At 40.6% G+C, this 27,457-nt stretch overlaps 4 protein-coding genes across 4 annotated transcripts; all 4 read right to left on the bottom strand.

The window, feature by feature from the left end:
- Positions 1-6,116: 6,116 nt before the first annotated feature.
- Positions 6,117-9,739, bottom strand: LOC146387725 (zinc-binding protein A33-like). The gene has a single exon (XM_084929559.1). The coding sequence runs from the start codon at positions 9,508-9,510 to the stop codon at positions 8,098-8,100; it is 1,413 nt and encodes a 470-aa protein (XP_084785685.1). The 5' UTR covers positions 9,511-9,739; the 3' UTR covers positions 6,117-8,097.
- A 1,042-nt stretch (positions 9,740-10,781) lies between these two features.
- Positions 10,782-14,454, bottom strand: LOC146387726 (zinc-binding protein A33-like). Its single transcript, XM_084929558.1, has one exon. It carries the CDS (start codon positions 14,223-14,225, stop codon positions 12,813-12,815), a length of 1,413 nt encoding a protein of 470 aa, XP_084785684.1. The 5' UTR covers positions 14,226-14,454; the 3' UTR covers positions 10,782-12,812.
- A 1,042-nt stretch (positions 14,455-15,496) lies between these two features.
- Positions 15,497-18,959, bottom strand: LOC146387727 (zinc-binding protein A33-like). Its single transcript, XM_084929560.1, has one exon. The coding sequence runs from the start codon at positions 18,728-18,730 to the stop codon at positions 17,288-17,290; it is 1,443 nt and encodes a 480-aa protein (XP_084785686.1). The 5' UTR covers positions 18,731-18,959; the 3' UTR covers positions 15,497-17,287.
- A 4,723-nt stretch (positions 18,960-23,682) lies between these two features.
- Positions 23,683-27,151, bottom strand: LOC146387728 (zinc-binding protein A33-like). The gene is made up of 2 exons (XM_084927254.1): positions 27,067-27,151; positions 23,683-25,277 (listed from the first exon to the last, which is right to left on the bottom strand). Exon 2 carries the CDS (start codon positions 25,270-25,272, stop codon positions 23,845-23,847), a length of 1,428 nt encoding a protein of 475 aa, XP_084783380.1. The 5' UTR covers positions 25,273-25,277; positions 27,067-27,151; the 3' UTR covers positions 23,683-23,844.
- Between the last annotated feature and the right edge of the window lie 306 nt (positions 27,152-27,457).

Here is a 27,457-nt window from a genome sequence, read left to right on the forward strand (position 1 = left end):
AAAAAAATTATCGTGTTTTTTATTTAGTTTTTTAAAAAATATTTGTTGTACTCCAGTAAAAAGATTCCATCAACAAGGCCAAACAAAGCTTCTACTCTGGTATTATCAGTAAATATGAGGGTAACACAAGGATTCTGTTTACAGTTGTCAACAAACTTCTTCAACCCCCCAATGCTTTACCACCACACTTCTTCTGAAACCTGTAACTCCTTGATGCAGTTCTTCACTTCAAAAATTCATAACATTTACCAGCAACTCAGTTCGAATGTTGTGTCTACCCCCTCTCCAGAACCTTTTCTCTATTTTGCGCCGTTTTTCCACTTTTCATCTTCCTGATATATCTGATATTTCTGAGTTCATATGTAAATCCAAGCCCGCCTAGGATCCTATGCCTACAGGCCCTGTGAGATCCTGCCTCTTTTCCCTACTCCCACTCATCTCTGCTGTCATTCACTCTTCACTCACCACCAGCATCGTACCCTCATTATTCAAGATTGCTTCAGTCACTCCTATACTGAAAAAAACTTCTTTAGATCCTAACAACTTTAACAACCTCCCTCCGATCTCTAATCTAATCTTCATTTCTAAAATACTCGAAAAAACTGTTGCAGCTCAACTTAATTTACACCTGGTTAATAATCAATTAATCAATCAATCAATCAATCAAAGCTTTATTTGTCACAAGCAGGTTGCCCTGCAGTGAAATGGGACCCCCCCCGACCTACAAGAGGTTTAAATATGGTTTTCGCTCATGTCATAGCACAGAAACTGCTTTACTTTACACTAATGATCGTCTAATCAGAGCTGACTCTGGTCTTCTCACCATTCTCGTCCTTTTGGATCTGAGCTCAGCCTTTGACACAATCTCTCACTCCGTCCTTCTAAGCAGACTTTCCTCTCTTGGTGTCTCTGAAACACCCCTAGCTTGGCTCCAGTCATATCTCCTTGACCGCTCCCAGTTTATTCGGCTTATATCAGTTCGCTCTCGTCTATTCCCAGTCACTTCTGGTGTACCCCAAGATTCAGTCTTCGACCCTCTTCTCTTCATAATTTACATCCTCCGTCTTGGTACCATTTTCCGCAAATTTGATCTGTTTTGCTGATGACACCCAGTTATATCTCTCCTGTAGGCCTGATTCCTCCCTTCCACCTTCTTCCCTTACAGAATGCCTATCTGAATTAAAATCCTGGTTTAGCTCTAATTTTCTTAAGCTCAATGAGGATAAAACTGAAATCCTCCCTGTTGGCACTAACCTTTAACCTACTGAAGGCAAAGCATTTCTCACTCACTTTAGATAACGCCACAGCTTTCCCTTTACATCAGGTTAAGAGCCTTGGTGTCATCCTAGACAGTTCACTATCCTTTAAATCTCAGATCAACAATCTCACCCGTTCTGCCTATTTCCATCTACGCAACATTAACAGATTACGTCCTTGTCTTTCCACCCAGTCTACATCCATTCTTGTCCAAAGTCTTGTTACCTCCCGCCTTGACTACTGTAATTCTCTCTTGCATGGTCTCCCCAAAAATTCCTCCATAAGCTTCAACGTGTTCAAAACTCCGCTGCCCGCATTATTACCAGAACCCCCTCCTACCAGCACATCACCCCTGTTCTTCAGGAACTTCTTCTGCTCACCTTCAAGGCCATTCATAACCTTGCTCCTCCTTACGTTTCTGACCTGTTAAACACTACCTCTTCTGCTCGCTCACTTCGATCCTCTTCTTCTATCCAGCTTGCGCTGCCTTCTTTCCGCCTCACCTCGATGGGAAGCAGAGCTTTTAGCTGCTCTGCTCCCAGGCTGTGGAACTCTCTACCCCAGATATAAGAAACATTGGTTCTCTCCCCCAGTTTAACTCTCAACTCAAAACCCATCTGTTCAAATCTGCATATTCACTGTGAACCCACTGTTTGTTCATTTTATCTTGTGCTTTTGTTTCTATTGTTCTTCACTTTGTCATCTCTATAATATGTTTTATTCTATTGTTAAGTGGCCAGAGGCCAGAGGGCATCCCACCCCCCGAAAGGAGCCCAGCCGGGCCACAGGCGCCAGGCCCCGCCAATCGGCCACCAGGAGTGAGCCGGTACATACATGAGCGCCCAGCCCCAGACGACAAGGACCACCAACACACCAACGTCTGAGGGCATCAGCCACCGGCAGGGAGTGTGGTGAGGGGAGATAGGCCTCCGTACTTTGGAGGGCCTGAGATGTACCCAGAGAGGTTGAGTCTAAGACCCAACCTGACATATAGACACAGATGAACAGGCACACGCGGACACAGACGTGCATTCCCACCCCATATGCACAACCAAATACTCGGCACTCACCCAACGTGTAAACAGACACAAATAGACACTGCACAGACAGTTGCACTCCCCAAACATACTCTATATCCCAGGTCCAGGTACCCCCGCCCTCAGAGGGGCAAGCCGCACCTAGACCCAGGAGATGTAACCCTTCTCTCTGGGGTGGAGGCAAGCGGACCACATCCTTATCTGCAGTAGCAGGGAGGCCCCGCATTCCAGACCCCAGTCTGACGGCCAGCACCTCCTCCCAGCCCCCCAGCCCTGACGGCTAACAGAACCGGGGTGAGTGAAGACCTCAAACCTCCCTACGCCCGCTCATATGTAGTGTTGCTGTGTGCTGTTCTAAAGTGCATTTAAAACTCAGGAGAGCATGGTACTAGCTTCCTCTCAGAGAGCAGCACGGCTCCTCCTGAAAACCTTTAGTGTCTAAATGCATTTAAAATTGAGGGTAGGGCACCAGCGCCAGAGGTGGGTTGGAGTACACCGACCATCCTCTGGATGCTGTAAAACGTGCCCACCCCCAAGGCCCTATATGTATGTGTTATGTGAGAGCGTGAGTAATGTGGATGTCTAGGTTCCAGAATAAAATTGAGGCACAGGCGGCCAGAAGGGGGCATACATTTTAAATTCATAAATTTTAAAGCATAAATTGGGCAGCATGGTTGTGTGGTTAGCACTGTTGCCTTGCAGCAAGAATGCCCTGAATTCAACTCAATTCAACATTTGTCCAGGGCTAGGACCTTTCTGTGCAGAGTTTGCATGTTTTCCTTGTGTTTTCAGGCGTTCTCCCCAGGTACTCTGGCCTCTTCCCACAGCTCAAAGACATGCAATTAGTGTGGTTAGGTTAATCAGTGTTTCTAATTTTCCCATAGGTACGAATGTGAGTGTGCAAGGTTGTCAGCCCCCCTGCAACCCTGATAAGTGGAGGAGATGGATGACTTTTATAGACATATGGATCATATACGTATTTAAAAAAGAAACACAAAAGACAATGACCAACATTAAAAGATCAATGTGCTTAAGTAACTCTGTGAGTTGGGGAGAAAAGGAGACAGATTAGTGGTTACTGCAGCAGCAACATGTTCTTGGATCATAAAAGAATAGAAAAAGCAGCCTTCTGCCATACTGTGTTTAGGCTTTAGAGAATCCAGGGTCGAAAAGGAGATTTTTGTAAAAAGGACAATGCTTTTTTGCTTGTTGATGCAATGACAGCCTGAGTCATTGCCAACACTCTTTTAATGATGAGGATGTACACATCCTGGACAGGGAGGAACACTGGTTTGAGGACAAGGAGGTCAAGGAGGCCATTCGAAAAGGGAAACAAGGGGGGTACATCTTTCACCAACTTACAATGCTGTGATTGCAAGATGGTAAGATGAATCATGACAAACACCAGATGCTGGATTTGTCATGATTCCGCTGTGTGGCAGGCAGGATTAGGACCCAAATGCAGGACTCAGTACAGAGAGGAATGAACTCAAAAAGGCAGCTTTATTTTGCTGAAAACTGCTAGAATACTACAAAACAAAAACCTAAACTGGAAAACATGAAACTGAGACTAGGGTACAGGAAACTAGGAGTTACAAGAGAACACGGAGCACAGGAAAACCACACAGCTATCGAGGGACGACGCAACAACAAGCAGGAGATGACAGAGGACTAAAATACATGACAGTTCCTTTGGAATAAATCTGTTCAGTGTTAAGTCCGTGCCTCTGTGCCTGTTGTGTGTTTCTTGTTTTATTCTGATAGTCCCTGCCCTGTGTGCAGTGTGTCTGGTTTTGCTTCCCCTTGTTTCGTTAGCTCTGATTACTTCCAGCTGTGCTCTCCTTCTGTGTCTCATTCCCTGATTACTCCGGGGTGTAATATAAGCTGGTCTGTCGTGAAAATGCCCAATTTTTTGTCCCAGTCCAGCCCTGCAGGTTAATACTGGCAGTGTCACCATGCCAGCTGACTGTATTTCATCATCAGCCAGTGTTGTTCTTTATACATCAATATTACCAAAGTTTACCATAAGCCAGCATATAAAATATTTACTTGCTTTCAGGTTTTATTCAAATGTTAGTCTTTTCAGTTGTTTCCCCACTTTTTTCCCGTTTCAAAATCAAACACCAGTTTGTGAGAAGATTATCTTCTTTTTTTAATAGGCACATAAAGTTTTGCATTGGCTAATTTGCCAGTTGCATGTTAAAAATGTTTGTATTTTAATATTCAAAAATGTTTTTGCCCAAAACATATGTGCACTATATGTCAGTAAAAATACTATGCAAATATTGATGTCCTTGAATGCTGAATAAACACTGACTGATTGTATCTCTTGTACTTTATCAACGCAGTATCTAAAAACTTTGTTAAAATCTCATTCTAATAAGAGTTAAAAGCGCATTCGGTTATTAGGTTTATAGGGTTATTGAATTATGGTTAACCGTTGGTAGAATCTTTTTTTAACATTATCTGCCAATTACATCTGCCACCCTTCTCCAAACCTGGCCCCCCCCAACAAAAATTTTCTAGACACGCCACTGGTTTGTGATAGCCTGTCCACAACCCTGCTGCTGCAGCAGCTTCTGTGTGTGTCCGCCAAGTGTTACATTTCTTGCCTTTCTCCATCCCCTTACAACCCCTTACAATCCCGTTGGGGTACTCCGCGATCCCCGGAGTATCGCTCGGTCTTTCTGTTGTGTTTTTTTTTCTACGGAGGGGTGGGGGGATTCCATGACCCCGGGGTATCGCACCACCCTGACAGGGAACATAAAGGTTAAGCTGTCTGCGTTATTGCCTCGCAGAGGTCGACTTTTATTTTTAAAAGAAAATGGCACGGATGCTTCTGACGTTTTTTTTTTTTTAACTAAAACTACACTCATGATACAAGTTTAAACAAATGAGGTAATGTTGAACGTAAGATATATGTTAACAACAGGATACAAGTTTAAAAGATGCGGTAAAGGTAGGATACATGTTTGGGAAAAAAAAAAAATTAACAGGATCCATCCATCCATCCATCTTCTTCCGCTTATCCAGGGCTGGGTCGCGGGGGCAGCAGCCCAAGCAGAGAAGCCCAGACCTCCCTCTCCCCAGGCACCTCCTCCAGCTTATCCAGGGGAACACCAAGGCAGACCCAAGACACGCTGGAGAGATAATCTCTCCAGCGTGTCCTGGGTCACTGTGGGGGTTTTATGCTTTTATTGTGCAGCTGTCTCATGTTAAGTTTTCCTTAATGTGATGAATCTTCAATTTTTCACTGCTCAGACCTCGTTTTTTTTTCTTTTCACTTTCAAATAAAAAATAGATGAAAGGCATAAAATCTGAAATGTTCCTCATTGTGACAAATTGTAAATTATTTATTCAAGCATAAAAAAGTCCCCTAACTGAAGCGATGGCCCAGAGGTGTGTTTGCACATAACAGACTACATAGTATAGATAAGTATAAATAAATTGTATCTTCGGGCACTTTTTTAAACAACAGTCCGATATATAAGCACATAATTACTTCCAGTTTATTTAGTTAAACCTTAAAATTCCACTGTTAAAAATTAAAACAGCAGCAGCAACATTACTGAAGCAGTGTGAGATCATACTGACTTTCAAACTAATGAGAATTTTTTTTTTTAAAGCTGTCTTTGCTTTATATGCTGTATCTACAGAGATGTTTGTAAATGGTTTAATGATATGTGGCACTTATTTTCCCAGAACAATATAATAAAATGTGTGGTGGCTCAAGACTTTTGCACAATTCTATCCTAAAATGTGTTACTATAATTAGTCCCGTCATTTAAAAAAAATAAAAATCAGATTTCAGCACTAACGACAGAAAATATCAGACAATTATCATAGTCACGGCCTATATGCATATGTTCATATCTCCACCACCCGGTGTGCTTCTTGTATACCTGACACAGTGATGTATTTCAGTGTGAAGGAACATGTTATATTTCTGTTTTCTCCTGAGAAGAATGAAGCAACGTTTTGCTGGTTTTGAAACCAAACCCAAAACCTGATGATAAAGGGGTCATGAGACTCTTTGAGTGAGGGGTGATTTCTTCTGTGGTTCATGCTTTGGTTTCAGTGTATTGTTGTGTTCATACTTTTTGGAAGGAATCTCAGAAAAAAGGTATGTCTCTTTAAAAAGGATTTATTTTGCTTTTTGCAGTTGAAAGTTTACACAGCGCTGCGGACTTCTATGTGAACCAACAGCATGTTTCACAAAAAGGATGACCCCCAAACGGGCTGTACAACATTATATAGTGAGACAAAAACATCGATTATAACAGCTAACTTCCTCCCGCATGGACGCAGTCTTGGTGTCTGCTCCGAAGCATCCTCATATCTCCATGACCTCGTCTGGTATCTGCTCCCTCCTCTGTAAGAGACAGAAAAGCGAAACACCTCTCTGCCTAGCCTTGATAATCTAATGCTATTATCCATTGTTCTTCTAGTGATTCAAAGTTGGTTTAGAATATCATATTCAGAACTCTCTTACCCAAAGACTTATTCTAATCATAATCTATGTGTGTAAGCATGTTTGCAATTACCCCTCTGCACTCTAAGTCATTTCCTACAATATATCAGTCCGGACAGTAAAGCCGAACAAAGCTTATGACCTTCAGAAGACTGAGCGCCAACTCATTATGAGCACATTTGCAGTAAATGTATGAAAATGATTATAACCACCTAATTTAGTAAAATAAATCAAACATTTTCAATCACAACAGTGTGGAAACAACTAGGTGTGTGTTAATGTTCACATCAAAGAATGAGAGCATCTCTCTGTTACAGTCCAGCTAACCTCCCACCCTCGGGACCTTCTTCACTGAAACAACTTTACATGGAAGTGATGAAGAGGCTGCCGCGTTAGTTCCTTCAAACAAATATATTTCCTAGAATCCAGTCTGTGTTTGTCCCTTTCTTAGACAAGACCCCGTCACCAGGCCAAGGGTTCAGTCCTCATCATTTCTGACTTCAAGATCACAATCTCTGAGTCAAAGCCCTCAGAGCCCAGCACAAGTGAACAGCTGACAGTCTTCTTAGAAAGGAAAACGATAAGCTGAAGTTGAGCTGAATAGGCCAAAAATAAGTCTTTACACACAACAGATTATTGAAGACAGTTTAGCAGTTTAAGAAAACTGACAATTTTCCAGTTTGGCAAAATCACTTTTTTAAAATAGTTGTGGAGGCTTTAAGCCCAGTGCTTGTTAGGCATAAACCATTAGATATTTAATTTATTTATTCAATTTATGGATTGATTTTTTACAGTAAAGGTATAGAGTAGGAGAACCACCTGAATTATTATAGTCAGCTACATTTAATGGTTGAAGAGCGCCCCCTGCTGTTCTGCAGACGCTCCTCATGCTTATGTTCATGTCTGGGTTGTTGTTTTTTTTCTTATTCCCAGATAAAGTTATGTATGTGTGTTTGTTGGGTGTATTTTATATTATATTGTTAAAATTCAAATCTCAGCAGCAAATACTGTAGCTGAATATTTCTGTAATGATATCTTCATGTTGTAAAAGAAACAAGAACTTCAAATACAAAACTGCAGCTCAGACTTGATCAATCGTTTATATCTTGTACAACAGGTCACATTTTAACTTTAGGACAAAAAACCATGATAGTTTTTCTCAAACGGCAAATTTATTTCCTAGTAGCTAGAAAAAGAAGAAAGAATCATTCAGAAATCAGATCTTAAAATAGGACAAACAATGAATAAGTAAAAAATCTGTGAAAGCATTTGCTCTTTCTTAGTATCTTGGAACTATTAATGCTAGGACTTTTTACTGGTTTCAAAATGAGATCAAAAACCTGTTGATAGAGGAGTTATATGCTCGTCCACTTTCAAGATCACTGGTAATATCTTCACTGGTTCTTTCTCAGTACCAACATAAGGAAACAGCTTCTCAGTGAAATTGTGTTTGAAGGTGTGTATGAGTGTGTTGGCATCCAGATCATAGAATGAGAGCTTCCCTCTGTCACACTCCAGCTGAACTCTGACCCTCTGCAGCTTCTTTACTGACAAATATTTATATGTATCTGGTGCTGTTGCTACTGTGTACTTTTCATCCTCGAAACATAATTGCCAGAAACCTGACAGTGCTTGTACCTTTCTCTCATAAGACTCATTTACAACACCAAAGGCCCAAAATCCCTCTTCTCCAACCTCAACATCCCAAATGTGAGTCCCTGAGTCGAAGCCCTCAGAGCCCAGGACAATTTCACAATAGTGACACCTCTCTGGATTATCAGGAACCTTCTGTCTCTCTCCAAATGTCACACTGGTCAGATCGTCAGATAAGATGAGTTGTGGATGAGCTGTGTTTGGATCCAGAATCACAGGAGTGTAGGAGACCATCTCCTTCATCTTATTCCAGATGTTGTAGGTCAGGTTGCCCAGGTGTTTGGCCACATCCATCAGGGCTCCTGAGTCCAGCTGTGGAGCACCCATCAGGGGGCGCTGCTTGACTTTGTTGATTGCAGCCCTGTAGTTGTGGAGGAATGAGACGTCTTCAGCTCTCAGTTGCTCCTCTGTGGCTCTGATTGTTTCTGAAAGAGTTTGTATCTCTCTGCTCAGAGACTTAATCTTCTCCTCCATTTTTCTTAACTTCTGCTCTTCTTCCTGCCTCAGAGCAGCCAGCCTGGCCTCCTCTTCATTTTGTAGAAACTGCTGAAGCTTTTTAAACTCCTCCTTTATCTGCTTCTCTGTCTGCTGTGCCTGGACCTTTATATGTTTTGCTGTTTGATCAAACTTTCCTTTGACTTGTTCAAACACCTTCAGTTTATCTTGTAAGGGCTTCAGGCGTTTCTGAAGCTCCTCTCTGTGATCCTGGGCGGCTTCTTCAGTTGGGTTGAATCTGTGGTCTTTGTGTGCTTTTGAATCTCGACAGACGACACACACCGGCTGCTGATGATCCAAGCAGAAAAGTTTGAGTTTCTCATTGTGCAGACTGCAGAGAGGCTCAGACACTGCAGAAGGTTTTTTATCTCTCTGCAGTAAGAAAGCCTCGCACAGGTTCTTTAACGCCAAGTTACGGGGCGGATCATTTGACAGGTTTATCTTCTTACAAAGTGGGCAGTTGTGTTCTAGATTCTTGCTCCACCACGTCTGCAGACAGAATCGACAGAAGCTGTGGCTGCATGACAGGATGACAGGATCTCTATAGATGTCGTGGCAGACGGGACAGGAGAGATCATTTTCCGACTGAGAAGCCATTTTGTCCTTGAGTGACAACAATGAAAACAATGAGGCGTCCACTCAAGAAGTTTCTTCAAACTTACTTTCCCTTCTGTAAAACTTCTGTTTGTAACATGGAATCAGCAGCATCGTGTTGAAGTGTCAGTATCCTGATATTCCCTGTATTTCAGTGTTCACCGTATCCTTCTTGCTGTCGTTGAACGTCCTCTCTTTTCTAACAAAGAATCTAAATACATAGTCCAGAAAGTGAAAGTGTCACGGTGAATGTAATTTGACACCAGTATAAGCAATGAATGAGGAAGATGCATACTTAAAAGGGTGTGTGATTCATTTCTATATGGGGTGGAGAGAGGTGTTGTAGAAATGTTAAATAAATGGTGGTGCATGAAACCAGGTTGTCTTTATTACTTTTATTTAATTTTGTAAGAGGTTCAAAGTACAGTGCAGATTATGGCAACACTTTGCATGTTTTTGGTAAAGTTATCTACCAAAGTCACAGGATGCCATTAGAACACTGAGTAATAAAAGGTAACTGATATGTCAACATCTGAAGGATTACGGGAACACAGAATATGTTAACATGAAGCATTTCATTCAGCAATGTAGCCTGACAAACAGAAGAAGTCTCCTGTTACAAAGGGTGCAAACAAAGAATACACACAGGCTAACAATGCTGACAAGAAATTATAGCATTAAAAAATAATTTCAAACACTACAGCATAAATAGGATGAATCTGCAATTTTTCACTGCTCAGACCTCGTTTTTTTTTTCTTTTCACTTTCAAATAAAAAATAGATGAAAGGCATAAAATCTGAAATGTTCCTCATTGTGACAAATCGTAAATTATTTATTCAAGCATAAAAAAGTCCCCTAATGCAAGCGATGGCCCAGAGGTGTGTTTGCACATAACAGACTACATAGTATAGATAAGTATGAATAAATTGTATGTTCAGGCACTTTTTAAAACAACAGTCTGCTATATAAGGACATAATTACTTCCAATTTATTTAGTTAAACCTTAAAATTCCACCGTTAAAAATTAAAACACAGCAGTGTTACTGGAGCAGTGTGAGATCATACCGACTTTTAAACTAATGAGAATTTTTATTTTTATTTTTTTTTCAAAAAGCTGTCTCTGCCTTATATGCTGAATCTACAGAGATGTTTGTAAATGGTTTAAGGATATGTGGCACTTATTTTCCCAGAAAAATATAATAAAATGTGTGGTGGCTCAAGACTTTTGCACAATTCTATCCTAAAATGTGTTACTATAATTAGTCCCGTCATTTAAAAAAAGAAAAAAAAAAAAAAAGATTTCAGCAGTAAATATGAAAGACAGAAAATATCAGACAATTATCATAATCACGGCCTATATGCATATGTTCATATCTCCACCACCCGGTGTGCTTCTTGTATACCTGACACAGTGATGTATTTCAGTGTGAAGGAACATGTTATATTTCTGTTTTCTCCTGAGAAGAATGAAGCAACGTTTTGCTGGTTTTGAAACCAAACCCAAAACCTGATGATAAAGGGGTCATGAGACTCTTTGAGTGAGGGGTGATTTCTTCTGTGGTTCATGCTTTGGTTTCAGTGTATTGTTGTGTTCATACTTTTTGGAAGGAATCTCAGAAAAAAGGTATGTCTCTTTAAAAAGGATTTATTTTGCTTTTTGCAGTTGAAAGTTTACACAGCGCTGCGGACTTCTATGTGAACCAACAGCATGTTTCACAAAAAGGATGACCCCCAAACGGGCTGTACAACATTATATAGTGAGACAAAAACATCGATTATAACAGCTAACTTCCTCCCGCATGGACGCAGTCTTGGTGTCTGCTCCGAAGCATCCTCATATCTCCATGACCTCGTCTGGTATCTGCTCCCTCCTCTGTAAGAGACAGAAAAGCGAAACACCTCTCTGCCTAGCCTTGATAATCTAATGCTATTATCCATTGTTCTTCTAGTGATTCAAAGTTGGTTTAGAATATCATATTCAGAACTCTCTGACCCAAAGACTTATTCTAATCATAATCTATGTGTGTAAGCGTGTTTGCAATTACCCCTCTGCACTCTAAGTCATTTCCTACAATATATCAGTCCGGACAGTAAAGCCGAACAAAGCTTATGACCTTCAGAAGACTGAGCGCCAACTCATTATGAGCACATTTGCAGTAAATGTATGAAAATGATTATAACCACCTAATTTAGTAAAATAAATCAAACATTTTCAATCACAACAGTGTGGAAACAACTAGGTGTGTGTTAATGTTCACATCAAAGAATGAGAGCATCTCTCTGTTACAGTCCAGCTAACCTCCCACCCTCGGGACCTTCTTCACTGAAACAACTTTACATGGAAGTGATGAAGAGGCTGCCGCGTTAGTTCCTTCAAACAAATATATTTCCTAGAATCCAGTCTGTGTTTGTCCCTTTCTTAGACAAGACCCCGTCACCAGGCCAAGGGTTCAGTCCTCATCATTTCTGACTTCAAGATCACAATCTCTGAGTCAAAGCCCTCAGAGCCCAGCACAAGTGAACAGCTGACAGTCTTCTTAGAAAGGAAAACGATAAGCTGAAGTTGAGCTGAATAGGCCAAAAATAAGTCTTTACACACAACAGATTATTGAAGACAGTTTAGCAGTTTAAGAAAACTGACAATTTTCCAGTTTGGCAAAATCACTTTTTTAAAATAGTTGTGGAGGCTTTAAGCCCAGTGCTTGTTAGGCATAAACCATTAGATATTTAATTTATTTATTCAATTTATGGATTGATTTTTTACAGTAAAGGTATAGAGTAGGAGAACCACCTGAATTATTATAGTCAGCTACATTTAATGGTTGAAGAGCGCCCCCTGCTGTTCTGCAGACGCTCCTCATGCTTATGTTCATGTCTGGGTTGTTGTTTTTTTTCTTATTCCCAGATAAAGTTATGTATGTGTGTTTGTTGGGTGTATTTTATATTATATTGTTAAAATTCAAATCTCAGCAGCAAATACTGTAGCTGAATATTTCTGTAATGATATCTTCATGTTGTAAAAGAAACAAGAACTTCAAATACAAAACTGCAGCTCAGACTTGATCAATCGTTTATATCTTGTACAACAGGTCACATTTTAACTTTAGGACAAAAAACCATGATAGTTTTTCTCAAACGGCAAATTTATTTCCTAGTAGCTAGAAAAAGAAGAAAGAATCATTCAGAAATCAGATCTTAAAATAGGACAAACAATGAATAAGTAAAAAATCTGTGAAAGCATTTGCTCTTTCTTAGTATCTTGGAACTATTAATGCTAGGACTTTTTACTGGTTTCAAAATGAGATCAAAAACCTGTTGATAGAGGAGTTATATGCTCGTCCACTTTCAAGATCACTGGTAATATCTTCACTGGTTCTTTCTCAGTACCAACATAAGGAAACAGCTTCTCAGTGAAATTGTGTTTGAAGGTGTGTATGAGTGTGTTGGCATCCAGATCATAGAATGAGAGCTTCCCTCTGTCACACTCCAGCTGAACTCTGACCCTCTGCAGCTTCTTTACTGACAAATATTTATATGTATCTGGTGCTGTTGCTACTGTGTACTTTTCATCCTCGAAACATAATTGCCAGAAACCTGACAGTGCTTGTACCTTTCTCTCATAAGACTCATTTACAACACCAAAGGCCCAAAATCCCTCTTCTCCAACCTCAACATCCCAAATGTGAGTCCCTGAGTCGAAGCCCTCAGAGCCCAGGACAATTTCACAATAGTGACACCTCTCTGGATTATCAGGAACCTTCTGTCTCTCTCCAAATGTCACACTGGTCAGATCGTCAGATAAGATGAGTTGTGGATGAGCTGTGTTTGGATCCAGAATCACAGGAGTGTAGGAGACCATCTCCTTCATCTTATTCCAGATGTTGTAGGTCAGGTTGCCCAGGTGTTTGGCCACATCCATCAGGGCTCCTGAGTCCAGCTGTGGAGCACCCATCAGGGGGCGCTGCTTGACTTTGTTGATTGCAGCCCTGTAGTTGTGGAGGAATGAGACGTCTTCAGCTCTCAGTTGCTCCTCTGTGGCTCTGATTGTTTCTGAAAGAGTTTGTATCTCTCTGCTCAGAGACTTAATCTTCTCCTCCATTTTTCTTAACTTCTGCTCTTCTTCCTGCCTCAGAGCAGCCAGCCTGGCCTCCTCTTCATTTTGTAGAAACTGCTGAAGCTTTTTAAACTCCTCCTTTATCTGCTTCTCTGTCTGCTGTGCCTGGACCTTTATATGTTTTGCTGTTTGATCAAACTTTCCTTTGACTTGTTCAAACACCTTCAGTTTATCTTGTAAGGGCTTCAGGCGTTTCTGAAGCTCCTCTCTGTGATCCTGGGCGGCTTCTTCAGTTGGGTTGAATCTGTGGTCTTTGTGTGCTTTTGAATCTCGACAGACGACACACACCGGCTGCTGATGATCCAAGCAGAAAAGTTTGAGTTTCTCATTGTGCAGACTGCAGAGAGGCTCAGACACTGCAGAAGGTTTTTTATCTCTCTGCAGTAAGAAAGCCTCGCACAGGTTCTTTAACGCCAAGTTACGGGGCGGATCATTTGACAGGTTTATCTTCTTACAAAGTGGGCAGTTGTGTTCTAGATTCTTGCTCCACCACGTCTGCAGACAGAATCGACAGAAGCTGTGGCTGCATGACAGGATGACAGGATCTCTATAGATGTCGTGGCAGACGGGACAGGAGAGATCATTTTCCGACTGAGAAGCCATTTTGTCCTTGAGTGACAACAATGAAAACAATGAGGCGTCCACTCAAGAAGTTTCTTCAAACTTACTTTCCCTTCTGTAAAACTTCTGTTTGTAACATGGAATCAGCAGCATCGTGTTGAAGTGTCAGTATCCTGATATTCCCTGTATTTCAGTGTTCACCGTATCCTTCTTGCTGTCGTTGAACGTCCTCTCTTTTCTAACAAAGAATCTAAATACATAGTCCAGAAAGTGAAAGTGTCACGGTGAATGTAATTTGACACCAGTATAAGCAATGAATGAGGAAGATGCATACTTAAAAGGGTGTGTGATTCATTTCTATATGGGGTGGAGAGAGGTGTTGTAGAAATGTTAAATAAATGGTGGTGCATGAAACCAGGTTGTCTTTATTACTTTTATTTAATTTTGTAAGAGGTTCAAAGTACAGTGCAGATTATGGCAACACTTTGCATGTTTTTGGTAAAGTTATCTACCAAAGTCACAGGATGCCATTAGAACACTGAGTAATAAAAGGTAACTGATATGTCAACATCTGAAGGATTACGGGAACACAGAATATGTTAACATGAAGCATTTCATTCAGCAATGTAGCCTGACAAACAGAAGAAGTCTCCTGTTACAAAGGGTGCAAACAAAGAATACACACAGGCTAACAATGCTGACAAGAAATTATAGCATTAAAAAATAATTTCAAACACTACAGCATAAATAGGATGAATCTGCAATTTTTCACTGCTCAGACCTCGTTTTTTTTTTCTTTTCACTTTCAAATAAAAAATAGATGAAAGGCATAAAATCTGAAATGTTCCTCATTGTGACAAATCGTAAATTATTTATTCAAGCATAAAAAAGTCCCCTAATGCAAGCGATGGCCCAGAGGTGTGTTTGCACATAACAGACTACATAGTATAGATAAGTATGAATAAATTGTATGTTCAGGCACTTTTTAAAACAACAGTCTGCTATATAAGGACATAATTACTTCCAATTTATTTAGTTAAACCTTAAAATTCCACCGTTAAAAATTAAAACACAGCAGTGTTACTGGAGCACTGTGAGATCATACCGACTTTTAAACTAATGAGAATTTTTATTTTTATTTTTTTTTCAAAAAGCTGTCTCTGCCTTATATGCTGAATCTACAGAGATGTTTGTAAATGGTTTAAGGATATGTGGCACTTATTTTCCCAGAAAAATATAATAAAATGTGTGGTGGCTCAAGACTTTTGCACAATTCTATCCTAAAATGTGTTACTATAATTAGTCCCGTCATTTAAAAAAAGAAAAAAAAAAAAAAAGATTTCAGCAGTAAATATGAAAGACAGAAAATATCAGACAATTATCATAATCACGGCCTATATGCATATGTTCATATCTCCACCACCCGGTGTGCTTCTTGTATACCTGACACAGTGATGTATTTCAGTGTGAAGGAACATGTTATATTTCTGTTTTCTCCTGAGAAGAATGAAGCAACGTTTTGCTGGTTTTGAAACCAAACCCAAAACCTGATGATAAAGGGGTCATGAGACTCTTTGAGTGAGGGGTGATTTCTTCTGTGGTTCATGCTTTGGTTTCAGTGTATTGTTGTGTTCATACTTTTTGGAAGGAATCTCAGAAAAAAGGTATGTCTCTTTAAAAAGGATTTATTTTGCTTTTTGCAGTTGAAAGTTTACACAGCGCTGCGGACTTCTATGTGAACCAACAGCATGTTTCACAAAAAGGATGACCCCCAAACGGGCTGTACAACATTATATAGTGAGACAAAAACATCGATTATAACAGCTAACTTCCTCCCGCATGGACGCAGTCTTGGTGTCTGCTCCGAAGCATCCTCATATCTCCATGACCTCGTCTGGTATCTGCTCCCTCCTCTGTAAGAGACAGAAAAGCGAAACACCTCTCTGCCTAGCCTTGATAATCTAATGCTATTATCCATTGTTCTTCTAGTGATTCAAAGTTGGTTTAGAATATCATATTCAGAACTCTCTGACCCAAAGACTTATTCTAATCATAATCTATGTGTGTAAGCGTGTTTGCAATTACCCCTCTGCACTCTAAGTCATTTCCTACAATATATCAGTCCGGACAGTAAAGCCGAACAAAGCTTATGACCTTCAGAAGACTGAGCGCCAACTCATTATGAGCACATTTGCAGTAAATGTATGAAAATGATTATAACCACCTAATTTAGTAAAATAAATCAAACATTTTCAATCACAACAGTGTGGAAACAACTAGGTGTGTGTTAATGTTCACATCAAAGAATGAGAGCATCTTTCTGTTACAGTCCAGCTAACCTCCCACCCTCTAAACCTTCTTCACTGAAACAAATATACATGGAGGTGATGAAGAGGCTGCCGCGTTAGCTCCTTCAAACAAATATATTTCCCAGAATCCAGTCTGTGTTTGTCCCTTTCTTAGACAAGACCCCGTCACCAGGCCAAGGGTTCAGTCCTCATCATTTCTGACTTCAAGATCACAATCTCTGAGTCAAAGCCCTCAGAGCCCAGCACAAGTGAACAGCTGACAGTCTTCTTAGAAAGGAAAACAAAAAGTTGAAGTTGATCTGAAGAGGCCAAAAATAAAAGTCTTTACACACAACAGATTATTGAAGACAGTTTAGCAGTTGAATAAAACTGACATTTGTTTTTTCAATTTCCCAGTTTGGCAAAATCACTTTTTGAAATAATTGTGGAGGCTTTAAACTCAATGCTTGTTAGGCATAAACATGTAGGTTGTAGGTGGAACCACCTACATGTTTATATTCAGCTGCATCTAGTGGTTGAAGAGCGCCTCCTGCTGTTCTGTAGACGCTCCTCACGCTTGTATTCATGTCTGTTTTTTTCTTATTCCCAGATAAAGTTGTGTATGTGAGTTTGTTGGGTGTATTTTATATTATATTGTTAAAATCTCAGCAGCAAATACCGTAGCTGAATATTTCTGTAACTGTATCTTCATGTTGTTAAAGAAACAAGAACTGCCTGGAAACAAATATGTACAGGATGAGGAGGATGTGTGTGGATTCTTTTTTGCTCTTTCTTAGTATCTTGGAACTATTTATGCTAGGACTTTTTACTGGTTTCAAAATGAGACCAAAAACCTGTTGATAGAGGAGTTATTTGCTCGTCCACTTTCAAGATCACTGGTAATATCTTCAGTGGTTCTTTGTCAGTAACAAGATAAGGAAACAGCTTCTCAGTGAAATTGTGTTCGAAGGTGTGTATGAGTGTGTTGGCATCCAGATCATAGAATGAGAGCTTCCCTCTGTCACACTCCAGCTGAACTCTGACCCTCTGCAGCTTCTTCGCCGACAACAATGTACCTGTATCTGGTGTTGTTTGTACTATGTACTTTTCATCATAGACACATAATTGCCAGAAACCTGACAGTGCTTGTACCTTTCTCTCATAAGACTCATTTACAACACCAAAGGCCCAAAATCCCTCTTCTCCAACCTCAACATCCCAAATGTGAGTCCCTGAGTCGAAGCCCTCAGAGCCCAGAACAACTTTACAATAGTGACACCTCTCTGGATTATCAGGAACCTTCTGTCTCTCTCCAAGACTTACACTGGTCAGATCGTCAGATAGGATGAGTTGTGGATGAGCTGTGTTTGGATCCAGAATCACAGGAGTGTAGGAGACCATCTCCTTCATCTTATTCCAGATGTTGTAGGTCAGGTTGCCCAGGTGTTTGGCCACATCCATCAGGGCTCCTGAGTCCAGCTGTGGAGCATCCAGCAGGGGGCGCTGCTTGACTTTGTTGATTGCAGCCCTGTAGTTGTGCAGGAATGAGACGTCTTCAGCTCTCAGTTGCTCCTCTGTGGCTCTGATTGTTTCTGAAAGAGTTTTTATCTCTCTGCTCAGAGACTTAATCTTCTCCTCCATTTTTCTTAACTTCTGCTCTTCTTCCTGCCTCAGAGCAGCCAGCCTGGCCTTCTCTTCATTTTGTAGAAACTGCTGAAGCTTTTTAAACTCCTCCTTTATCTGCTTCTCTGTCTGCTGTGCCTGGACCTTTATATGTTTTGCTGTTTGATCAAACTTTCCTTTGACTTGTTCAAACACCTTCAGTTTATCTTGTAAGGGCTTCAGGTGTTTCTGAAGCTCCTCTCTGTGATCCTGGGCGGCTTCTTCAGTTGGGTTGAATCTGTGGTCTTTGTGTGCTTTTGAATCTCGACAGACGACACACACCAGCTGCTGATGATCCAAACAGAAAAGTTTGAGTTTCTCATTGTGCAGACTGCAGAGAGGCTCAGACACTGCAGAAGGTTTTTTATCTCTCTGCAGTAAGAAAGCCTCGCACAGGTTCTTTAACACCAAGTTGCGGGGCGGATCATTTGACAGGTTTATCTTCTTACAAAGTGGGCAGGTTTTTAATTCTCTTTCTGTCCACCACGTCTGCAGACAGAATCGACAGAAGTTGTGGCTGCATGACAGGATGACAGGATCTCTATAGATGTCGTGGCAGACGGGACAGGAGAGATCCTTTTCCGACTGAGAAGCCATTTTGTCCTGGAGTGACAACAATGAAAACAATGAGGCGTCCACTCAAGAAATTTCTTCAAACTTACTTTCCCTTCTGTAAAACTTCTGTTTGTAACATGGAATCAGCAGCATCGTGTTGAAGTGTCAGTATCCTGATATTCCCTGTATTTCAGTGTTCACCGTATCCTTCTTGCTGTCGTTGAACGTCCTCTCTTTTCTAACAAAGAATCTAAATACATAGTCCAGAAACTGAAAGTGTCACGGTGAATGTAATTTGACACCAGTATGAGCAATGAATGAGGAAGATGCATACTTAAAAGGGTGTGTGATTCATTTCTATATGGGGTGGAGAGAGGTGTTGTAGAAATGTTAAATAAATGGTGGTGCATGAAACCAGGTTGTCTTTATTACTTTTATTTAATTTTGTAAGAGGTTCAAAGAACAGTGCAGATTATGGCAACACTTTGCATGTTTTTGGTAAAGTTATCTACCAAAGTCACAGGATGCCATTAGAACACTGAGTAATAAAAGGTAACTGATATGTCAACATCTGAAGGATTACGGGAACACAGAATATGTTAACATGAAGCATTTCATTCAGCAATGTAGCCTGACAAACAGAAGAAGTCTCCTGTTACAAAGGGTGCAAACAAAGAATACACACAGGCTAACAATGCTGACAAGAAATTATAGCATTAAAAAATAATTTCAAACACTAAAGCATAAATAGGGCCTAACAGTTGTGTTTTTAAAAAAGAAACACCAAAAACAATGACCAACATAAAAAGGTCAATGTGCTTAAGTAACTTGAAGAGAAAAGGAGACAGATTAGTGGTTACTGCTGCTGCAACATGTTTTTGCATCGTAAAAGAATAGAAAAAGCAGCCTCCTGCCATTCTGTGTTCAGGTTTGAGAAAATCCAATAAAAGGAGATTTTTGTAAAAAGAAAAATGCTTTGTTTTGCTTGTTGATATACTTAACTGTAGACCACCTATGAATCATTCAAGCATACAGTTAGGTCCATTCATATTTGGACAGAGACTATTTTTTTTCTAATTTTGTTTCTGTACATTATCACAATGAATTTTAAATTAAACAAGTCAGATGCAGTTAAAGTGCAGCTTCCAGCTTTAATTCAGTGGGTTGAACAAAATATTGCATAAAATGTGAGGAACTGAAGCATTTTTAACACAGTCCCTTTATTTCAGGGGCTCAAAAGTAATTGAACAAATTAAATACCTGAAAATAAAACGTCCGCTTCGTTACTTGGTTCAGGCTGCCATGCCTTCACTGGCAACGGCAGCCTGAAGTTTTCTTTCTTTCTTTCTTTTTTGTTTGGTGCCAGTTTTATTGCAACACTTGAGAGCAGTTCTGTCTGGCTCAGCAGTCGTACTTTTAAGTATGTATGTGACATCTACGAGGAGTTCAAATAACTTAATGTTATTTTCAATCAACCTAGCCTCTGTACTGAACAATGGCAAGTTACAGTTGTCATAGTAGATCCGAGTCCTCTCTGGCACACAGGACAGGTTAATCCTGTCGCTCTTTTTCGAAAACCTGCCCTTCCTAATTCCACAGTCCTCCGGGAGCCCCTGTGTTGACATACATAAATGGCAGCCTGAAGTCTTGAATTCATGGAAATCACCAGATGCTTGGTTTCCTCCTTTCTAATGCTCTGCCAGGCCTTTACTGCAGCAGCTGTCAGTTGCTGTTTGTTTGTAGGCCTTTTTGCCCAAAGTTTAGTCTTCAACAAGTGAAATGCTCAGTTGGGTTAAGACAAGGGCGTAGATTTGGCATGGACGGAAGGGACATGTCCCCACCAATATCCAGCGATTATTGAATTGTCCCCACCAATAATTTGATCTCTTCGAGTAAAGAAAAACAAACACGATAGAAAGAAAAAAACGATCTGTCAACGTCTCATTCACCCAGCGGTGCAGAAAGAGTTAAATTACGTCCTCTACTGGAGTCCTACCGCATGTGACAAATATGGCCAATGCGATTGGCTGTGCCTTTCAGGGAGCTCTGTTTAGTTTTAGCAGCAGCAACCCTGCACTGCGAGGACCTGCAAGGAGGAGAGGAGGACGGCAGCACAGAGGAAGAACCTGGATATAAGAAAGTATTTTTCAAAGAAACCTAGCGTGCAGACCCTGAATTGGGACACAGCCATAGTCTATTCGCACACGAAAACTTTAGACTAGTGATGCGCGAATCATGAACGAATCGTTCAATACTCGAGAATCACTTTACTGACTCATGAATCATGATTCACAAGCCCAACTGACTCACTGACTCATCCCTGTTGCTGTTAGCAGCAATGTATCTAGCTTATAATTAAAATTGTGGAGAAAAACACAACATCCAGTATCTTAACAAAAGAAATTCTGCTCTGAACTGGAAGAAAAAACCCTAAGTAGAAGCTCACATCAAGAAAATAGAGATTGAAAATGTGACGTCATTCAGGGGCAAAACCACAAAGGATTCTGGGAACTCGTGGCAGGAGGTACTAGCGCACACAGGCTTTCAATTGAAATCAGTACCAATTCAATTGAAATGGTCCTGTACCCATCCGTAGGTAAACTGTACCTGGGCTTGTTGCAGTGACCTGAAGTTACTAAACTTCATGAGTGTATGCACTCACTCCAAGAACCGTATAATTCTAAATATGAGCGTGGTGAAAGTTGGGCAGCACGCTAACGTATTTTGTCCACTCTGTGTGCTCGTAAGGGTCTAACCCTTTCACTCCTTTGATTTTTTCCTCGTGTCTTTTCTTTGCCTTTTCGTCGAGTCTGTCTTTGTACGGATCGGCATTGTTCTCCTTCATTTTGTACATAACTTTTTGGGGGGCAAAGAAAAAGCAAGAAGGTTTTGGAACCGGAGAATGAACGTTTTGCAGTGCTGCAAATGCTTGCATTTGATGCCGTACTTGGATTGTTTTGCCACGAGTTCCCGGCATGCAATGCGCGAAAGTCACGTGGTCTGTCAATCTCTATACTGTACCTTCTTGCACGTCTCTGTTTCCTGTGTGTGTTGTTAGAAATCAAACTGTAACTTATATACTAATATGCCAAAAGCACATTTACAATTACTTATGACCGTTTTTAACTTCTTTTCTTCAGACCAAATCCCCTGTACACATATACTGACTCAGAGGATGAGCAGCCTACAAAAAACGGTTTCCCCAGGCGCCTCGAGTGAAAATTTGAAAAGTTGTCTGTATTCTTGAATAAATTTCTAAACAGCCGTCACCACTCCACAGTCTGCCCCCCAGCCCACTGATAGCAACCATCATAATGCCCCGCCCAGTTTGCGGCACCTTTCGCCAACACAGCTTTGTGATCTCCCCAGCATGCAGTCTGATGTCGATGTCTTCCCTATAAAGGGTATGCTTTTAAAATAGTTTTAAAGCTGCATCACAATGTCATTGTACTCTTATCTTCAGAACACCAGTTTATACTCCTGAATGTCATCTTTTTGTGATTTATTTTTTCTGTAGACTCCAGAGACTCTGTGAGGCCACTATTACAAGGCAAGTTTGAAAATCTTGGAATTTCACAGTTTACATGGTATAAATGGTAAATGGCCTATATTTGTATAGCACTTTTACTAGTCTCTAAGGACCCCAAAGCGCTTTACACATTCAGTCATCCACCCATTCACACACACATTCACACACTGGTGATGGCAAGCTACATATACAAATATCAAATATATGCGACAGGAAAAAACTAGTAAACACTTTTAGCAGTTACAACAACTTATACTTGAATGCAGAATGTTACACCATCACTTATGGATATATTAGTTTTTCTCCTCTCACTGCTTAAACCATTAATCTTTCTGGAATTGTTTTTTTAAACAGATGCGACCTCACAAAAGATGTTAACGATGCTGTCAGACCAGAGCAGTTAACGAACTCTGTGAGGAGGTCAGAGCCAACCGCCATCCCTGCTGCAATGAATCGGTAGATGCTGGGGTACTGCCTCTGGATTTTCCCTTGCACAACATGGAGGAGCTAAACAATGCAGAGGCAGCTCTTCAATCACAAGAGGCAAATAAGTCAATGGTAAGTATATAAAGGTTAGGTACACTTTGTAACTATTGTAGTGTAATAGCTGTCAGATGTGATTAAAATACATAACAACGGCCTGTTGATTAAACACACAAGCACTTGCGTACACATTTAAGACATGAGACACTCTCTTAAAATGTGTCTATAGGTGAGACGCTTTGCCTTGATTGGAGGGACCACACTGGAGGTGTGAGTCCGCTGCACCGCCAAACGAGCTGGCCTCGGTACTCAACTGGGCAGGGAAAAAAACCAAGGACCAGACAGAGCAAAAAAGGGCATTTAAAGAGACAGCGCTGTGCAGATGCATATTTGGTAAGTTTTACCGTTTATTGTAGTTTTATGAGCCTAAAGTGAACAATAAAGGGATCAATTGATCTGCTGGGTGCGCTTCACATTTCCTATGTTTTTGCTATATTACTTTGTCTTTCTTAATAACAAGACTTTCATGTCCGGTTAATCTGGAGATGGAGTCTTTGGTCTTTGGCTTGTTTTGTACTCGGGTTGTACACTTTGTACAGCCCGAGGAACTCATGTTGTCTTTTTTTTAAAGGATACACGACACACCATGCTAAGACATATCACATTTTCAGCCCATAGCTCTTTGGGAATCAAATGCGGCAGTTTGTTGATTTCCCCTTGGTGACTTTCATGTTTATCAGCCTAGGAGTTTACATACTTTCTCCCTGCTGGAGAGAATTAAGAAAAGCTTATTCATGTGCTCTAATTCACTTTTTTTGTCTTTTTTGTGTGTGTGTCTATTTTTGTCCTAGATGACCTGATCTGTTGGATGTTGAAAGTAATAAGAACTTAAGCAGAACTGCAGCTCTGAACGTCTGATAGATACACAAACATCTCTCTTCAGAGAAAAACATTCAATTATATTCACTTCAGTTAATTTTTATTTATACAGCACCAAATCACAAACACAGTCACCTCAGAAGCATTGTAAAGTAACGACTTTGCGATAATACAAATTATTACAGTAACACTGAAGACTTCCAGGAGACTGAATACAAGATTGCTTTGTTTCATTATAAGAACGTTTATTTCTCAGTTGTTTTGATTAAATCAGACCGAGTTTAGAAAGAGGTGAAAACTTCACTGATAATGGAACCCTGTGTTTTTCTACACTGACCATCACTGGTAATATTTTCACTGGCAGAGTCTTGGTGCCAATGTATGGAAAAAGCTTCTCAGTGAAAGTGTGTTTGAAGGTGTGTATGTGTGAGTTGGTGTCCAGATCAAAAAACGAGAGCTTCCTCCTGTCCCAGTCCAGCTGAACTCGGAGTCTTTGGAGCTTCTTCACTGAGAGAACTTTATCTGGAAGCGGTGGAGCGGATGCTGTGTATTTTCCATCCTGGTGACAGAGTTCCCAGTATCCAGTGTGTATATGTCCCTTTCTTTGAACAGACTCCTTTAGTACACCGAGACACCAGACTCCATCATTTCTAACCTCAACATCCCAGCTGTTAATCCCCGAGTCGAAGCCCTCACAGCCCAGGATGACAAAATAGTTTTCTATCCTCTCTGGGTTGTCAGGAAGCTGCTTTCTCAGTCCCACACTCACACTGGTCAGATCTTCAGACAGGATGAGTTGTGGATGAGCTGAGTTTGGATCCAGAATCACCGGAGTGTAGGAGACCATCTCCCCCATTCTGTTCCAGATGTTGTAGGTCAGGTTGCCCAGGTGCTTGGCCACATCTATCAGAGCTCCAGAGACCAGCTGTGGATCCTCCAGCAGGGGGCGCTGCTGGATTCTTTTCAGTGCAGCATTGTAGTTGTGCAGAAATGAGACATCTTCAGCTCTCAGTTCCTTCTCTGTGGCTCTGATTGTTTCTGAAAGACCTTCTATCTCTCTGCTCAGGGCCCCAATCTTTTCCTTTATTATCTTGCACTTCTGCTTCTTCTCGGCCCTCAGAGCGGCCAGCCTGGCCTCCTCTTCCTTTTTTAGAAACGTGTGAAGTTTCTTAAACTGCTTTTTAATCTGCCATTCTGTGTAAAAGGCCTGGATCTTACTTTGGAGTGCTGTTTGATTGTAATTTTCTTTAACCTGTTCAAATACTTCCAGTTTCTTCTGTAAGGGCTTCAATAATTCCTGGAGCTCCTTTCTGTAATCCTGTGCTGCTTCATCAATGGGTCTGAATCCGTGACGGTTGTGCACTTTTGAATCTCGACAGATGAGACATGCTGGCTGTTGATCGTGCAGGCAGAAGAGTTTGAGTTTCTCAGAGTGCAGACTGCAGAGAGCCTCCGACTGTGAAGGTTTTTGAACTCTCTTCATTAAGAAGGCCTCACAGAGGTTCTTTAACACCAAGTTACAGGGCGGATTGTTCAGTAAAGGAATCGTCTCGCATATTGGGCAGGTTTTTATTTTTATCTCTCTCCACCACAGCTGCAGACAGTTTTTACAAAAGCTGTGGCTGCATGAGAGGACGACAGGGTCTCTATAGATGTCGTAGCAGATAGGACAGGAGAGATCTTTTTCAGTCATTTTGCCTACAAAAAAAGAAGAAAGAACTTGGTTTAAATGTGAATCCCAAAAGTTGGCAGGACTTAAAAAATCTCCTGCCCTCAGGCAGCATTGCATTAAAAACAGGAACGATTGTGTCGTGGAGATCACTGCATGGACTCAGGAACACTCCCAGAAATTGTCTGTGAGCACAGTTTGCTGTGCCATCTGCAAACGCAAGTTAAAGTTCAGTCAAAGCAGCCATAACTGATTATGATTCAGAAAAGCACTGCATCTTCTGGACTGACAAGGAGAGAGACCATCCAGCTTGTAATCAATGCTTTCTGAATCTATGGGGGTGCATTAGTGCCTATGGACTTGCAAATCTGGAAAGGCCCCATCTGCAGAAAGGCATATCGAACAAATGCTCCCATCCAGATGATGTATTCAATGCAACGCACAATTAGATCTGCCTCAAATTTATAGCTGGCTTAATTTACTGATGTTAGTAAGGTCCTGCTTAAAAAATGTCATATTCCTTCAGCAGAGACTCTTTATCACACAGCATACTGGAATCAGTGAAGATGTGCTACTTCCCAACAATTTTAAACCATTTTGGTGATCTAACCAGGCAAATCTAATACATTTTTATCCCAGATAGTGAAAGCCCTTGGTCCTCTTTCAGTGTATGTTAAATCCTCTATCAGGAATTTAAGTTTCACTTTTGACTCAACTCTCACATTGGATGGGCATGTGAAAGTCTTGTTTTTATCATTTAAGAAATGTGGCTAAGTTAAGCCCTATTTTATCTCGCCCTGAACTGGAGATTGCTATACATGCATTTATTTCCTCATGCTTGGACTATTGTAACTCTTTGTTTGTCTAAGCAAAGGTTCTCTCGTCTGCAGGTTGTGCAAAACGCTGCAGCTAGGCTGTTGACAAAATCCTCCAAGTACTCACATGTGACACCATTGCTATTTCAGCTACACTGGCTTCCTGTTGAATTTAGAGTCCATGTTAAGATCCTGGTCTTGACATTTAGAGCCTTGCATGGACTGGCACCTCCCTACATCTACTATCTGCTACAGCCCTATGTCCCTAGCAGATCCCTGAGGTCATCTGATCAGGGCTTACTTGCTATAAAACAGACTAATATGAGAACTAAGGGTGACCGAGCTTTTGCCACCTTTGGCCCCGAGACTGTGGAACTCTCTCCCTCATACATTGAGAACTGTGGACTCGGTAGTTGTTTTTAAAAAACAACTCAAAACTCACCTTTTTAAAACTGTTTTTGGTTAAATTGTCTGTTTTACCTTTTTATTATTTGTTATCTTATGTGCAGCACTTTGTGATTCTGAAAGGTGCTATATAAATAAAATTTTATTTATTTATTATTTATTTATAAATCGAGAACAGCCATCAACACTAAAATCTCTGGCTCAGTAGAGCCGGCTAACCCATTAATCTTGCTTCATAGTTAACCTAAGCACATCAGACACAGGATGGTACTGAGTAAAGAGACAGTAATGTAGACCATTTCACTCAGTGTCCATAAATTGCAACTGCAAGCTCAGAATTTCCTTAACACATTACTTTTGGTTGTTACACTATTAATGAACAAGAGAACATTAAAGTAGATGCACAAAAGAGAAATATTTATTTAATGAAAAAATAAAACTTTTAACTGCAGCACACAAATCTGCAAAAAAAGTTCAAGTCAAGTAATTTCTTTTTTTAATCAATGGTAAAAGTTAAATATTTAGAACAACAGTGACAGCGATCTATTCAGAGTGTTTAGATTTGCATTGTATAATGAGGAAGCTTCCTGAAACTTACTTCCTGAGCAGCAGGTTCAGATGTACCCCAGCCTTCCTCCGTTTCAGTGTTCACGGCTTTCTTCCCCCAGCAGCTGTAATTCCTCTGGTTGTGTCTGCTTTTATGGTCAGTTTTAATGCATTGGTGACAAAATGAAGCTGTCATGTGATTTATGTCCACATCGAAAGAGGAAGACAAATAAGAAGTAACATTTCCCTATATGTGTACATTTCTGCCATTCAAAGATGTTCCACTTCAGCAATTCATTCTGAACAAACATTGTGATTAAAAAGACCCATTTTTCATGTGTTATTAAGGATTTTACTACAGATTCTAACATATCATATAAAAAGAGAGCTTCCCTGATTCTGTTGTTGCCTCTAACAGCCTGTGAGGAAACTCCCATGTAAGG

Source organism: Perissodus microlepis, chromosome 5 (assembly GCF_051167445.1).
Source record: "Perissodus microlepis isolate ML-2025 ecotype Zambia chromosome 5, ASM5116744v1, whole genome shotgun sequence".
NCBI classification, from domain to species: domain Eukaryota; kingdom Metazoa; phylum Chordata; class Actinopteri; order Cichliformes; family Cichlidae; genus Perissodus; species Perissodus microlepis.

Excerpts from the sequence above, each read along its gene's own strand:
- LOC146387725 (XM_084929559.1), bottom strand. The coding sequence starts at position 9,510 with ATGGCTTCTCAGTCGGAAAATGATCTCTCCTGTCCCGTCTGCCACGAC.
- LOC146387726 (XM_084929558.1), bottom strand. The coding sequence starts at position 14,225 with ATGGCTTCTCAGTCGGAAAATGATCTCTCCTGTCCCGTCTGCCACGAC.
- LOC146387727 (XM_084929560.1), bottom strand. The coding sequence starts at position 18,730 with ATGGCTTCTCAGTCGGAAAAGGATCTCTCCTGTCCCGTCTGCCACGAC.
- LOC146387728 (XM_084927254.1), bottom strand. The coding sequence starts at position 25,272 with ATGACTGAAAAAGATCTCTCCTGTCCTATCTGCTACGACATCTATAGA.